At 38.5% G+C, this 16,301-nt stretch overlaps 1 protein-coding gene across 4 annotated transcripts in view; it reads left to right on the top strand.

Annotated features, from left to right (window-relative positions):
• Window positions 1-16,301, top strand: part of ANKIB1 (ankyrin repeat and IBR domain containing 1) — an 84,017-nt gene that overhangs the window by 25,920 nt on the left and 41,796 nt on the right. For all 4 annotated transcript variants that reach the window (XM_027893223.1, XM_027893227.1, XM_027893224.1 and 1 more), the window contains exon 2: window positions 6,555-6,823. In XM_027893223.1, the coding sequence (XP_027749024.1) occupies window positions 6,636-6,823 (188 nt within the window). In that variant the 5' untranslated portion in view covers window positions 6,555-6,635. The remainder of the gene's footprint in view (window positions 1-6,554; window positions 6,824-16,301) is intronic.

Genomic DNA, 16,301 nt, shown 5'->3' on the forward strand with positions numbered 1-16,301 from the left:
AATAAGAAACTCAGCTTTTAAAAATGAGCTGTTTAACTGTAGTATCCAAAGCAAATAAAATAGCTACCTTTTGAGCTAATTGTGCCTGAAACAGAAGATGCTTTTAGGAATGCATTACAGTATTTCATCCTTTTAGCAAAAGCCAGGTGCTTTTGAAAAACAAGTGGTTTTGATATCTCTTTTCTTTATTCTTTTTTTTGTAAGCAATTCATTATCACTTGTCTTTTGAAGCGTTTAGAAGCTATGTATTGTACACTAACTTTAGTCAATAGTATATTTTATTTTAATAATATTAAATATGAGGAGCTACATAAAGTTTTACTTCTTTGACTTTGGCTCATTTAGCTGAATCACCAGAATGTTTTTATAGTTTACATGACAAACTACTGAAGAAGTTGTTTTTAACGTTAAGCTGCAAATTGCATTCAAACTTTTTAGTGTTAAACTGTGGAATTACACAGTGCTACATATAAAAAATTGGTTGCAAATGATTATTAGATGCAATCCTGGTCTTTGCTCATTATGTAGATAGTACTTTTTTTGATGCAAGACATATATAGCATTTTCTTATCTGGTTAAGCCTGAGTATTTTTTTACTGATTTTGATAGATTTTCTAAGCAGTGTGATGTCATACAGTCTGTCTCCTTTTCTTTTTTTATTCCCCAAGATTTAGAACAGCTGCTGTATGAACGTGTGCTAGTCCCACATTCAGTGAGAAATTCTGCATCAGTATTAAAGTAATTTAAATGTAAATTGAGAGGTGTGCTATCTCATGAAGGACTTTTGTGTTCAATATGTGGTTCCTAAATGAGTGTTAGAAGTATGGTGTTTCAAAAGTACTTACCTGATCCCCCTTGTATAATATTTTAACATTCATTACAAATTTCTAGCAAGCACCATGGCAGCATTTCAAAGGAGAAACTCCTTCTAAAATGCTATTAAGTCATTGCACTCGTCCTTCTTCAAATTCACTTCTATGATGATGCCCATGGAAAAATCAATAGTAATTGAACAGCTGGTGCAACTGCTGTCAAAATCTCTTTGTTACCTTGCTCTACCCATGTCTTTCTTAATCCACTCTTTTCATCTCATACTCAGTCTTCAAGCTTCTATGAGAGTGTCTGTCTCTTTGTTAAATTTTTATAAAGCTGTGATATCAAAGTTGCTTTCAGCAGTGCTAATAAGCCTATATAAATTACTTTTCATTGCCAAAGCAGAGAAATGTGATAGCCCTGATGGAGTTTATAAGAATCTTTCCTTAGACTTTAGATGGATTGTGTAACCAGTATTTTGGTTTTTGTTAGGCTGGAACTTCTATTTGGCAGTAGAGTAATAAATACATTTTCTCATTTTGAATTAGCTGGTTGATGTTTGGAATTCTGAAACAACTTGGGGTATATTTTGCAAACTTGCATTTAGTTTTTCCTGTGATTTTTGGTGTAAAACATAATGATATTTGTGGTTATGATAAATGTTATGAGGTTACATAGCTAAAGGCTATGTGTAGCCTTTCTGTTAGCACAGAGCTTGAAGAATTGGTGAATAGGTCTGCCAACCAAACAAATGATCTTCTCTTTGTCCTATGAAATTCTATTCAAGTCTCATTTTATTCAGATAAAATACTTGAAAATTGTCATGTTTGCGTGGTCATTTTTGTTTCACTGTAGTGTTTTTGTGATACAGCACATTAAAAAATAGCCTAAGGATTTTTAATCCTGTGTTTACACAAAAAGCAAAGCAAGACCAGTGACACTGACACAGCACAACTACCCCTGCAAGCCTGGGAGCTGCTGAAACTGCTTTAGAAACACCTGTGTTCAGCCCCCAGGAACTCTCCAGGTCCCTGAGGCTGACTGGCTGAAAGCTTCCAGACCACTTCCCTGTGACTTCAGAAAGAAATACATGAATTACATGCCCTTCACCTTCAAAAACATGAAATGAGAGACTGAAAGAGTGAACCAAGTTTCCCTTCTCTAAACGCCTGGTTCCAGCATTGGCCTTGTTAGCTTTGCTGTCCTCTGAGAACATGTAGTGAATTGGAAGCTCTTAATGGAAAAAGAAACTACACAATGAGGTGGCAAACTGGGCCGCTTTCAGCCATTTTTAGATCCAGAATTTTGTTGCATCAGCTGATCTTTTGTCTTTTCCTCCTTCACTTGAACTGGAGGCTTCTTTGGTGGTGGATGCAGTGGGTCTGTTTGCTCAAAGATTAACTGAAGACTGCAAATGGGCAGATCTTTAATATTTTACAGAAGGACACTCCTGAGCCACAGCAGCTTGAGAGAGGCAGCAGCTGTCACCTCTTTGTTTCTTCTGGACTTCCAAACACGCTGGGAGCCAACTGTTAGAGCCAGAGTATAGAGACAGCTTTTCCCCTATCTTTTTGTGTTTCTGCTGGCACATTTAATCACAATTCAGAATAGAAAAAAAACTACAGTGTGACCCACCAAATTTCCGAAGCATAAAAGGCTAAGGCCTATTGTAGTGTTAACAGATGAAAGACCTTGTGGATACTGTGTGAAGGTGACAGGCATTAGTATAGTTATTTGTATCATGTGGTTTAAGTATGGAATTGTTTTCTCGGTTAGTTTTGATCCTGTCACTTCTCTGCTTGCATTCTTCCAGAGATGACTTTCTTGCTATCACATCAAATATAAGCTGTTTGCCATCACCTGAAGGGCTTTCGTTAACTATCCCCATTCTATCATCTTTCATTTTATTTTGATAATGTGATGGTTATATTTGCATTAGCCATTTGCTAAATTTTTATAACCTCTGTGTTGATTCGTGGTTTTGTGTGGAGTTCACTTGTGTCTGTTCAAAGCCACATCATAGCTTTGTCTCATAATCCTTAAAATTCTCCCTTTTCTTTGACTTGAGATTCATTTTGTTTGGAGTCTGGTCCTGTTACACAAACAAATTTTTTATTCTTTTTATTTCATTCACCTCACTGTATCATGTCTGTGTCATATATAGCCCTTTATTGGTTGCTTAGGCTATAAACTTTTTTAATGAAAGCAGATGTCACTGCTTTGTTCAGTGACTTACACAGTACAACCTGCACAGTCCTAAAATTCCCAGATACAATGTACATAATAGTTCAAGCAATGTACCTACAACTTTTATATTATTAGTTGTTAAAGATGGTATAATGTTTGAATATATCCATACTCCTTCAAAATGAAAAAAAGTTAATTCGGTGGTGTAGTGAACTGATTACAAGATGGAGTTTACTTTGCCACTGTCTCAGGCATGGAGTTAAAAAACCTTGATGCCACAGCTGGGCTGCTGCAGGAGCCGAGCTACTTGCAAAAGCTCCAGAAGGCACCTAGCAAGCCAGCAGAGGCAGGCAGACTAGCAGAAAAAGATAAAAAGTTGTTACAATCAAAAATCGTGGGAAGGACTTACTCTCCCAAATAAGATATGCCAGGCACATCTTGCTTGGAGATTGGGGAACCAGCCAATGGACACTCAGGGCCCACCTTGGTACCAGGCGACATTTGCTTGGATACTGGTGAACCGGCCAGTGGGCATCCAGGGGCTGTGACAGCGAGGGTATTTAGGGTCGTGCCCAGGGACTGCTGTGGGGATGTTTGGGGACTGCTGCAAGAGCTGCCACCACTCTCTTTGGCTCCTTCCTCAGAGGGTACAAGGTGACCAGGGAAGAAGTCCAGCAGAGATCTACCAGCTTGCAAGCAAGCAGCACTTTATGATTGTGGTAACTCCTGTCCTGTATCTTTAACTGTTACCCTTAGATTTTCTTACTTTTCTACCTTCCTTCTTTCTCTTTGCTCCTTTGTGTTACAAAATAAAGTTGAACTATCATTTTGGGATCGAGCATCTGGCCTCGTTTGTGCCTTAATCTTGCTTTTGAGAATGTTTTAGAACTTGCTTTTCCTCTGCATCTAAGCAGATTGGAACAGGTGTATAGAAGAATTAATGAAATGTACAATTTTACCTTTTCTGCAGAGCAATAACTTGAGCGTCTTAGTTCACCCCACACAGTCCCTCACTTCTCCCTGCCTAAACTCATTCAGATCTCATCTTCAGCATCTCAACAGTATCACCCTGTCCCTATATTCTCTCAGATTGCCTGGGGGCACCATCTTATCTCCTTAAACTCTCAATGCTCTACTTAGGTTTGTTTAATGTTCCAGTTTTGGGCAAGAGGCAGCTGTTCTGCAGCTGATGTGCCTATTTCCAGAAATAAGTACATGGCAATTGTTGATGTTACCTTCTAATTTCAAATGATGGAAGAAACTTTTGTGCTTTTCTTGGTGTTATGGGCACTAGTGGGATTGTTGTTAGTGATTTCCATGAAGATTCTGATATCTTTCAGGCACTTGCTCTCATCTGATTTAGTTTCTGGTCTTGAGAGATAGTAGATAGGGTTTGACAGATATTATTATACTATAAATTAATCTTTTTAACAAACTTTACTGAAAAATCATTCTGTCAAGTTATTTTTGAGATCCTAGCTGATAAAGGTAATATGAACTGCTGGTTGATTAGGAAGAGTGTAGATTTTTTTCTTGGGTTTGTAGACTAAAGCCTTAAACTGTCTAGTATTTGGAGTAATGCAGCTGGTTTTGCATCTGAAAATTTACTATTCTACAGCACTGAGATCTGTGATGCTCTCATGCTGTCACGCAGTGCCTTTCTTGAAGCATATAAATGTTAGATCTGCATGGTATCTGTATGTTTATATTTTAAAATATAGAGTTGACAGAAAGATACAAAATGATGCAGAATCCTCAGTGTGAAGAATCTAGGCTTTGGTTTGTGTATATAACTAAACATATGAAGGGTGTCCATTTGCTTTAAGATGAGTACCTACTTTATTGTTCCTTCTTTAGGTAACTCTGTCACAGAGGAAAGCATGGGCAAGATATTTAGCATGTGGAGTCAGCTGATTTGGTAGTATCATTGTTACCTCACAAAAGCTCAAAATAAGGGTTGCCTTACCAAAATTTTATAGGAAAAAAAGGGATGAAAATGTAGGTCACCAAGGCCACATCTCTCCTTTTTGAACAGGCCAGACTGCACTGATGAGATTAGGATGAAAGTGGTCTTTTTCCTCCCCTTCATGAAGTGGTCTTTCAGATAAACTACAGAGAGGAGTCAGTGCAAGACTCCTGCTGGTAGGATCTCTTGCTGAATGGGATCTGAGCAAAGCCATAGTAAGCCTGGGATGCAGCTTGATACATAAATTCACCAGGGTAGCTGTGAGAGGTCAGCTCCAAGGAAACAAAAATATTTCATTGCAGCTTTTCCCCAGGTTTCACCAAATCCTTTTCACATGAATCCACAGCCTGATTCCCTTGGATTTTCTGCAGCTCTATACCCCTTGGATTCCTCTATTTCTTCTGTCTATAAGGCTGGTGGGGCCACAGTTAACTGTGTTGAAAAGCCAGTGTAGAAATAGATGCTTTGAGATAGTCCCAATAAGTTGAATATAAGGTACTGGGCAGCTCCTCCCCTGTCTAATTATATGTGCATATACAACTTAGTAAGTCTCAGTCCCCTAACCTGCTGTGCCTGGCATGTTTGGATCCCAGTGTGTGCTTTGTGGAGTGAAAGGTCTGGCAGGGAGCAGTCTGGATGGGATGACTCATGCACAAAAGAGAGCTCCTAGAAGGTTCACTGTGCTACCAGCTGCAGCCTGGTGCTAACACGCCTGTCTGTCCCCCTGACATAAACCAACATGTGCTCTTTCCAGCTGCACAACCGGATAAGCTTCTGCTGTCCTGTCTCATGAGCGGAGATGCTCTATCTTCCCTGTCTTTTTGCAGCTCAATCTGCTGATTGCCTCCAGGTAGAGGTGAGAGGCTGGGGAGTGTAGCAGCTGGAAAGTACTTTGAAGTATTTGCAAGGTGCAGTTGGTTTGTGCCAGTACAAATGTCAGGTATTCTATGGCCCCATTCATTGTTGGTCTACATGTAAGGGGTAGGTGTTTAAGAACCTGCTAAGGAGAACTGTTAAGATTGGGCCACGGTAATTCCTGTGTTCCTGTGCATTTGTCTTGCTGGCACAGAAGGGTGCTGTTTATATCCACTTACACAAGCACAGGTGCTCCAAGCACATTTTTACATTATTTTCTTTAATTAAAAGTTAAACTGATGTCTGCTTTATTGCATGCTTTTAAGGAATCTTACCTACTTGTTTAAGAATTTTGCTTTAGATCTACTCTGTTTCTGAAGTAATTTCTAGTTTTTATGAATTTCTCATTTATGGAAATTTGTTGTTTATGGCAGTCCTCTAATACATGTGGATATTGGCCATTTATTTCTTTTTTTTCATGTTTTCAAAGAGTATAGGCAGTGAAGATATTTACACAGAGAGGCAGATAGCACAATTTATCAGGGAAATAATTTCTGAAGAACTGGGAATTTGTGTGTATTTATGTAGAAGGATTTCAGCAGTTCATGAGGCAAGCTTACAGGCCCTATGTTCTACTTTTTCACCTGCCAATTTACAGTGCTGTAGCTCTGGATGAATTAATCTAGGAAAGAGTATTTAACAGAGTAACTGAAATATCATTTGTCTCTTTTAGGCTGTGAAGCATGTTACAGAACCGTACAACAAGTGGATGAAGGGGAAAGGAAGAAGTGCCCTTGTTAGCTAGGATAGCAACATGGGAAATACAACCACCAAATTCCGGAAAGCTCTTATAAATGGAGATGAAAACTTGGCCTGCCAAATCTATGAGAGCAACCCTCAACTAAAAGAAACTCTTGACCCAAATACTTCTTATGGAGAAACGTACCAGCACAATACTCCGCTCCATTATGCTGCGAGGCATGGAATGAACCGTATACTGGGGTAAGTAGGATTTGAAGTTTTGCTTGGGTGTGAATAACTGACCTAACAAATGCAGGAGTGTCAGGTAGGTTATAAACACCCGACGTGCATGTGCATGGATGTACACATGTATGTGCATATGTATGTCTTGCACATGCAGAGTTTGTAACATGTTCGAGTAGAAATAGAAAACATGCAAATCAATCTATAATCACTGACTGGTATTACAGTCTTTGGTTTTATTTTTAGTATCTGTTCCTCTGTTGTAACATTAGTCTCAGGTAGTTTTAGCTTGCTTCCTGAAAACTCATATACCCCAGTTCTTTGAAAATAATGACTGTTCCACCATTCTTGTTGTGTTTTCCTGTCTTAAAATAATCTGTTTGCAAAACCATATGGATACCATACTGGTTGTGACTACTTCTAGCTGTCACAATATATATTTATTCTTCTGTATTTTTGTCAGTGCTCTGAGATCAATTAAAGATTAGCATCTTACCCATGTCCAGACACTGCAGACACAAGCTGTTCTCATCTACTGTTTTGTGAAGCCAGTACCAAGCAAACATTGCTAAACCTCTTCTTCAGTAGGCACTAAGTTAGAAAGAATTTCATAAATATTCTCTTCCTTTTATTAGGAAACAGAACAGAAATAAGTACTGAACTGTGTTATTGATAATATTCTTTTCATCTCTGTGTTTATATCTACTGATGAGCCTGTGGTATTCATAATATTTGTTTCATGCCTCAAATGCTGTCACTGTACTCACTATCTGGCCTCCCATCGTACATTTTTCCTCAGTGTTTTAGATTCATCTAACAGGTTTTCATACTTTAGAACTCTTACTTACCTTAATTTCTGCTATTTTAATCTGTGTGCATTTTCAGAGAAATTTACAGTTATGAGATGTCCATAATAGTATAGCATTTTATATTTATCTCTTCATTAAACATTTTAAATATTGGAGAATCTGTAGCTACACTGACTACAAGCTCTAGCTATTACTTGTATGCATACCATATAATTCCATTTTTCTTTAAAGGCTGAAATTTGTATTATTGAAGGTGGATACGAACTGATGTGTTCACAGTTTACTGTATGTTATGAGATGTTTTAAAATAGAGTAACGTGACGCAGTTGTTAATACACCTTTTGCATAATAAACCACATCGAGAGAGATATTCTGGGGTGTGTAGAAATAACTTATCTGGCAATGCTGAGGCAAAGGGACAAACTCCCCGTTCTGACATGTATGGTGGGTGGTGGCTGTCCAAAGACGCGGTGAAAGCACAGGCACCAAGTTTGCAGTGAAATGGAGCTGGGGACATCCTGCTATAGTGATCTCAGAAGGGAAGAAACAAGAAACTGGAGAAGAGGTGAAAGGGTCATGAAGTAAAACTCCTGACCTGGACAAACTTGGTGTAATCCAGCATGAAGAATACTTAAGCCAGCAGAACTTTCTCAATGATTTCGAGCTGCACAGTTGTTATGCAGCAAGTGTCTGAGTCATCTGGTTGCTATGCCTTTCATCCAGCATTTACAGCCCAGAAACTGGATCAAGATGTAAAAATTTGAATATTTTCAGGTAATTTCTTTTCACATGACTTAGCAAGAATGTGTTAAAAAATGCTAGGATTGTTTCAGGATCATTCTTCTTGAGTATCATAGAAAACTTTAGTACACTAGGAATGTTGAAATAAAAAACTGGAAACAGACATTCCATTAATGTGTAACTTTCGTTTGGTCTGCAGCCCTAAATAATGCTTAGCTGACGTATCAGTTTGTTTTAACAGAGCATTTAATGTTTAAAAACCAAAAATCGCTGGCCACAGCTAATCAGTGCAAACAAAAATTTTCAGAGTACTTGATCTCTGGGCATCTCAGTAAGCTCATCAGAGAGAGGAGTCCCCTGCTCCAAAGCTGTCACAGGATAACCCTCCACCCCCTCTCCTGGCTGTGACACCTGTCAGGAGGAGTCAACAGAAGGGCATTGTACTGGGTTTATGTGGCAAGGTTTTGATAGCAGGGGGATGCAAGGGTGGATTCTGTGAGAAGAGATCAGGAGCTGCCCCTCATCAGACACTAATAGTTCCAGCTAGCTCCAAACCAGCCCCACCACTGACCAAAGCTGAGACTGTCAGTAATGCTGGTGGCACCTCTGTGATTATATATTTAAGAAAAATGCTGCATAGCAGCTGTGAGAGAGAAGTGGAAAAAAAAGTGAGAGAGACAGCCCTACAGACACCAGGCCAGAAAAGGAGGGGGATGAGGTGCTGGATGCACTGGAGCAGAGATTCCCCTGCGGCCCATGGTACAGACCAGGGTGAGGCAGGATGTCCCCCTGCAGCCCATGGAGGTCCATGGTGGAGCAGAGATCCACCTTCAGTCCCCAGAAGACCTTGTACCAGAGCAGGTGGATGTGCCCTAAAGGAGCCTGGAGCCCATGGAGAGCCCATGCTGGAGCAGGCTCCAAGCAGGAGCTGCACAGCCTGTGGAGAGGAGCCCACACAGAAGCAGGATTTCTGGCAGGACCCTGTGACCCTGTGGGGGACCCACACTGAAGCAGTGTGTTTCTGAAAGGACTGTATCCTGTGGAAAGAACCCATGCAGGAGCAGTTCATGAAGAACTGCAGCCTATGGGATGGACCCACGTTGGAGCAGTTCTGAAAGGGCTGTATCCTGTGGGTGAGACCCCCACTCTGGAGCAGCAGCAGGAAGAGCAGAGATGAAACATCATGAACAGATCACAACCAGCATTCCCCATCCACCACTGTTTGGTGGGGAAGGAGGTAAAAGAGCCAGGAGTGCAGCTGAGCCGAGGCAGAAAGGGAAAAAGTGGAAAAGGGCTTTCATTTTGTTTTTATTTCTCACTATCCAACTCTTTTATTAATTGGCAATAAATTAAAATAATTTCCCCAAGTTGAGTCTGTTTTGCCCATGACAATAGTTGGTGAACCTTGCTTTTATCCCAACCTACAAGCTTTTTTGTTATATCTTCTTCTCGTGTCCTGTTGAGGAGGGGGAGTGAAAGAGTGGCTGGGTGGGCGCCTGGCAGCCAGTGGAGGTTAATCTACTACAGGGATCAAGGTAGTTTGGGGAGGAACACGCTTGGGATAACAGAGCAGGGGCTAGGAGGGTCTGATGATGATAATAATAAAAGATATGTAGCACTCACAGATGGATTTTGAGAGCTTTGTACAGCATACATATTGGTCTTATTTCACTGCAAACAGCTATCATGTTTCCTTATGAATTAAGGTCTTGACAGAAGATTCATATTCAAGAGGATAGTTCAAATTTCATTCCCTAAATGTATGTAGAGATACTACAGAGAAAGCACAAACAGGAAACATGTTTTCTTTAGAAAATGCAGTCTTTAGATGATCAAGCACATCCAGTGCCCTCAGGCGCTTTTTTTGCCTCAGGTACATTTTAGACCATCTGACTGCTCAGTTAGAAAGAATTGCTATCCCTGTGGAAAGTTATTCACTAGGGTTTGGCTGTTGGTGAACCACTCTGAGATACAACAAGAGAACAGACTTTTCCAGCGGGTGGCTCAGATGGAGTGACTGGAAATCACGAGGACCTACTTGACGTTGAAAGGAAAAAAACCCACTTAGATAAACTGTCATTTCACAATATATGTGGTGTGACTTTCAGTGTTGCAGCTTTGCTGGGAAGCTTTTTTGGATCAGTGACAGATTTTCCTCATTGTGTGTTTCATACTGCTACATCTGAGCACTTTGTGAGTATTCAAGCCAAAAGTGAATGATTGTAGCAGTTGCTGCTGATCTTGGGCTGAATAGAAGGGGGAGGTGACAGAAACACAGGGCTGTGGGGAGATGGGACAGGTTTGTGAAGATGATTTTTTTTCTGGAACAAGAAAAGCAAGGGTTTCCAGTTACAGAGATCCTGGAAATGAAACAAATGCTGAAACTAAGGGAAAAAAAAAAAAAAACAAACACCACCCCACTTCTTTTTTTAACATTCTTGGTGTCTGCCATTGCCATTTAGTTATAGGAGTAAAGGAACTCTGGCAATGAAGGCACAGCTAAGCTAACCAGAGAGAAACACTGGTAGATGGGCCCAGGATTTGTTTATAGGATGTATTTCTTGTTTCATTGCTGTAATTTGGGAAGTATTTTTCACTTCAGTAGAGTGACAGAACATCAAAATAGTGGTGGTTTCCTCTAGGCTGAAATTTTATAAATTTATGTATGTTATAAAAACATAAATAAATATGCATCTCTTGGAATTTCAGCTAAAGTCCTTTTCTGGCTGTTTAACAGGTTTCAGTAATGACTGATCTAAGCAATTGTAATGCAATGAAAAAAAGTGTATTGAGATTACCAATATGTTATATAGGGTGAATTTGCCAGAAAACTTGTTGACATCAGAGGGAATGTTGCATTCGTCACAGCACATTCAGGACTGTCTCTTCCTGTGCCAGGTTTTGTTGGCTTTTATTCCTTTTGCAGTCAAGTTGAAAACTAGTTTTGGATGACTTGGAGGGACATGTGTGTAGACTATTTTTCAGAACAAGATTTCTTTGAAGTTGAGAGGATAATAGAGGATTTTTGTGCCACAAAAATATATGTTAAGGAGAAGTACTGGAGAAAACCCTGTTAACTTCTTTGCAGATCATCTGGCTTTAGAGAGGTGCCATGGTTGCTTATTTTCTGATAAGGCTGAAGCTGCTCTGAATTTCAGATACTGTTTTTTCTGGAGATGGAAATCAAAAAGGCTACTTCACTGTTTTGACTGACAGAAGTCCTGTAAATATTAAACTTTGAGATCCAAATTGACCTAAATCATTCATGCTAAAATCTTCAGAAAGGTGCTACAAATCATATTCTTTATCAAATTTTTGAACATCTATTCAATGCTTTGCCAGTAAGTCTGGTGTTACCTTTTAAATTACTTTCCCTAACTATATTTCTGAAATAAATGTGAGCAGAAGAAGAACAGTAAGGTTATTAGAAGCTCTTTGTCTATTAAGGGCAAATGGAAAAAATATGGAGCTATTAATCAAAACAATAGGATTCCAGGGTAAGAAAATCTTTATGAAAAGTATGGATATTTTCAATAGGTTGTTCAGAAAACCTGAAGGAATCTTTTTTTTTTTCCCCCTTTTTTTTTGTTCTTCATGGTAACTCTTTGAATGACTAAATTTTCTTGGTGTTCTCCAGGCAATTTTAAAGCTTATTTGGGAAAAAAGATGATGAAGGCATAATAGGTGACTAAGCGTCTTTCCTGAAAGTAGTTTTTAAAAGTTATGACTTCTGAATTTAGTATAAAAGATAGCTACCTAACTATATACCCTTTCTCTCACATAATAATATAATTCTGTCCTGTTTTAATAACTTAAAATTTATTGTACTTTATAATATTTTGTCTGAATCATTTATTAGAATATCATTGTGTAGATTATTCACTTTGAATGACAAAAAGCAAGCTTCTTTGCAATTGTCAACAATTGCACAGATAAATATTTAAAATATATTTTTATTTAAGATCATATTTATTCATCATTTTATATATATAAAAGTAAGTATGTGTGCATTGGAAATATTCATGCCAGGCCCCCTTTATAGTCAGTGTGGGCCTAGGTAATAAATCTAATCAGAATGATTAGTGAAAGCAACTGCACGATTCACGTATTTTGAAGTTAACCATAAAATATTTTAAATTAATTGTGTGCCAGAAGTGCCTGTTTCTTCCTGTTGGTTTTAAAGGGAATTTAAGAGAACTGGATCAGCTGCAGTTGTCTGCACTATAGGTTGCCAGAGCTGCGAAGATGAATCTCATCCTACGTTATACTAAATGTGTAAAATCAAATAGTAAGCACCTGCAAAGCTGTAAATTGAACTCTTTGGCACTTTTACAATATGAGACATGAATGCTGCTTGTGGGAGATACTGCTTGTGATATAGTGAAAAAGAATAAAATAAAAAAGCCTTTAAAACTGAGCAAATTCTTACTGTGACTGAATCCCCACTGGAGAAAACTGCTAAAGACAGAAAACAGAGAGGACACTTGAAGGAGCAGCTACAGATGTGGAGTAGCAGCAGTAGCATTGGTAGGTTTCTCGAAGGCTTCAACCCACTTGGGCACTGTCTTCTAAAGTACAGTAAGGCAGGTTGAAAAACTCAGCCCCATACCTGACTGACTGCCTTGGGTTTTTTCTTAAAGCTCAAAATCTCACTTAAAAGCAGTTCTCACTGACTGGGTGTGTGTAGCTTCCCAAGGTGTCCTGGTGCTCCTAATGACATCCTCGCAAAGCACAAAAAAATGGGTAGACTTCATCCTAATAGTAGTCTGACCAACAAGCTGAGCTCAGCCAGACAGCTGCTATGTTTTCAGCTCTTAAAACTGACCTTTTTTTCTATCTGATTTCTGGTTATTTTAACCTTAGTAGGTTGAAGATATGTGATGCTTATGGAGTTTGTTGCTCACAATGCACATAGCCTTGGTCTTCAGTTACAGCTTCTACTGTTTAGTATGTTGTTATTGCTTCTTCTTGCTACGAGGTGTTTCTGTACTGTTAGGAAATTGTTTTTCTTTCCTTGTGGAAATCAGACACTGCAGAATAAGATTGCTTTGTTAGCGATGGTGAGATGTGATAGATTAGTGCAGTACACTATTAAAGATTGCTTATTCTGTTTTGTCTGTTCTCCTTAGTAGAGCCTTTGTAAACATTTTACCCCAGGCAAAGTAAAATTTTATTTGGGTTGTACTGGAGTACAGCTTTGGTCCTTCACAGCCGAGATGACCAAATCTTTCTTTAAACTAATTTTGTTGCCAGGTAGAGTTTGTGACTCTATCGAGTCAATTGGTAACTGCTGAATCATTGTGTCAAATGGCTTAACATCACCCTGGGGTCAGAGTCACACGTGCCTTCCTTACCAGAGAGATCTATTGGCTCAGTAGTTACTGGAATAATGACCGAGAGACTTGCAGTTTCTGATAAACAGAAGTAAATTCATCAGAAATAACTCATTAACTTTTATACCTGAATGCAAAGTCCAAGCAAAATATTCAGTGACACTCTATATTGACCCAGTTTTCCTTTTGGTCAAAATTCAGACTGTGGATAATTTGATTAATTTTTTTTCAATTTTACATAATAAAGTTATGTCATTGAGACATTTAAGGAAAATAAAAATTTGTGTCATCAATGATCAAGCAACATACAAATGGAAGCAATTTTTCTGGAGGGAGAGACGGAGAAAGGTGAGACAATTTCTGTAACATTCATAGTTTTTAAGAAATAAAAGTGATGCAAAGCTTGTTAGTATTTGCTGTATAATTTCATAATTATTGCTGTATAAATAAAATCAACACTAGATGTCATACACTGCCAAGTGATTTACAAGCTGATACCTAGATAGTGGTCCCACTCAGAAATACAGATCTGTGTCTTTAAAAGGTAAAGATAAATGCACTTATTAGTAGTTTCATGTTTATTACTTCATCTGACATTTTTTTGAGACCAGGCTAAAATTATTAGTCTCACAGTTATGTGAGAAGAGAATTCAGCATGGATGGTCTTTTCTTAAAAAAAATGGGATTTAGATAGAAGGCTGGAAGGATGACACCTATGCTTGAGAACTGGTTCTAGCTGTAAAGAAATGTATATAAGAAAGGACCAGAGAGATGTAAATCACATGGCTTTTACTTTACAGAAGACTGTCACAAAAGCTGCTGGTAAGCAGCCAGCTCCAGTGGAAGCCATTTCTAATTTGGCAGTCAGCTCTATTTCTTTTGAAATCTCACTAAGAATATTGAAATAAAAACCAGAAGTGGCATGGGATCCTGGAAACAGTATTCTGACTGTCCAAGGGAAGGCCAAACTCAAGTAGCTAATAAATAAATAAATAGATTTCTGGTTGCAAGTAACTTACAGGTGTTATTGGTACATTTTTTGTATCAGGAATTGTTTAATTCTGTGTTTTGGTGCTGCTGTTCCTCCTAACAGACATAGTTACCATATATAAGGCATGATTTTTTTGTAGCCCATAGTATAACAAAGGTAAGGATTAGCCAAGTTTTGTGTTCCTCACTTTTGGTGTACACTATCTCTGGATCTGTGCTCCCCAATTCAATTGTATCTCCTTGTCCCTCCTGCACATTGTGCCTCTTGCTTTTTTGTGCTGTACAAAGCCAAAGATTGCTATCTCTGTACAGAAGGTCATACTTAATCATATTTGCTGACACAAGACCACTAAAGCAGAGAAACTGTTCAACCTATTTGCATCTCTTTAGTAAAGAGAATGCAAAGTTCTTTATTGATGCATATTTGTATGAGACCTTTCTTAGGTGTGTTTTTGCTGATGGGCTACTGCGTTTACATGATGAAACAGCCCAGAAATGGAACTCAGATGCAGATGCTGACCTACTTTTAATCACTTTAGTAGTCTTTTGGAAATGAGCTATTTGGAGAAACCATAGGTGAAATTGTAGCAATACAGTGAAAAAGATGGTAAGGCTTTTTAGAGCCAGTATAGGAGAGAGTGAAGACAGTGCTGGCATTCTAGGTAATATTTTTGTGTGGAACATTACATCAAGTCCATAAGTGAAATAGGTCCAAAAGAGCATATGTTGAGACAGTCAAATATTTCCTTTTAAACCTGAGATTGCTCTGAGTAAAAGATGTGATTCATACGTGCCATAGTTTAGACTTGCTTCTCAGATTGGTGGTTTTCTCTGAAAATCTGCAGAAATTGTTTGAGTACTAGGAAATTATTTGACCTATTTAGGCAGATGTACCATACTTGGTAGGAGTCATATGAATGGGAACAAATGGAGGCATTTCTGTTTAGGAAAAATACAGGGTTGGAGGACAGAGTGGATTATTTGACATAAGGGACCTTGGAATGTCTGTGAAGATTTCAAATTTCAGAAGGAAGAATTAACTCTTCACAGACTTCCATCAGCAGTGGGGACAGTATCACTGACAGCCTCCTGGATGCTTCCTTTGCTCTTAATCCAAATTATCACTGGTATAACTTCACACCTTACTTCAGCAGGATATTCCTAGTGTATGTGGGAATTCTGGTAGTGTTAATAACAGTTCTTAGGCAAGGGGCCAACTGAATTAAGGCTTACAAAAAGTCAGGACAATAGTCTGGGGTTTTTCTTTCATAAATGGTTAATGATGTCAGCAGATTCTTAGTTTTACAGTAGGAATAGTCATTCTCTCCCATCCAGGTTTTTACTGCATACAGGAGATTCCTGCACTGTAAGAAACACTTAAGAATCAGAGAAGAAACTCTAAGTACTAATAAATAATTTTCTAGCACTATATAACAAATAAAAATATCAATAATTATGTTTACTCTATGTGGCTTTCAACATGAGGTAAATAATATACTCTTCACAAAGTGATTTAAACCAGTAATGACTAAAAAGATTTCTTCAAGTGCTTGCTAGTACTGTGGTTGTTTTGTTATACTACATTTGAGAGAAAAGTACTTTAGTGAAATAATCATGATTATT

Source organism: Empidonax traillii, unplaced genomic scaffold (assembly GCF_003031625.1).
Source record: "Empidonax traillii isolate 1590-97213 ecotype Southwest subspecies unplaced genomic scaffold, ASM303162v1 scaffold384:size1533304, whole genome shotgun sequence".
Lineage (NCBI taxonomy): Eukaryota > Metazoa > Chordata > Aves > Passeriformes > Tyrannidae > Empidonax > Empidonax traillii.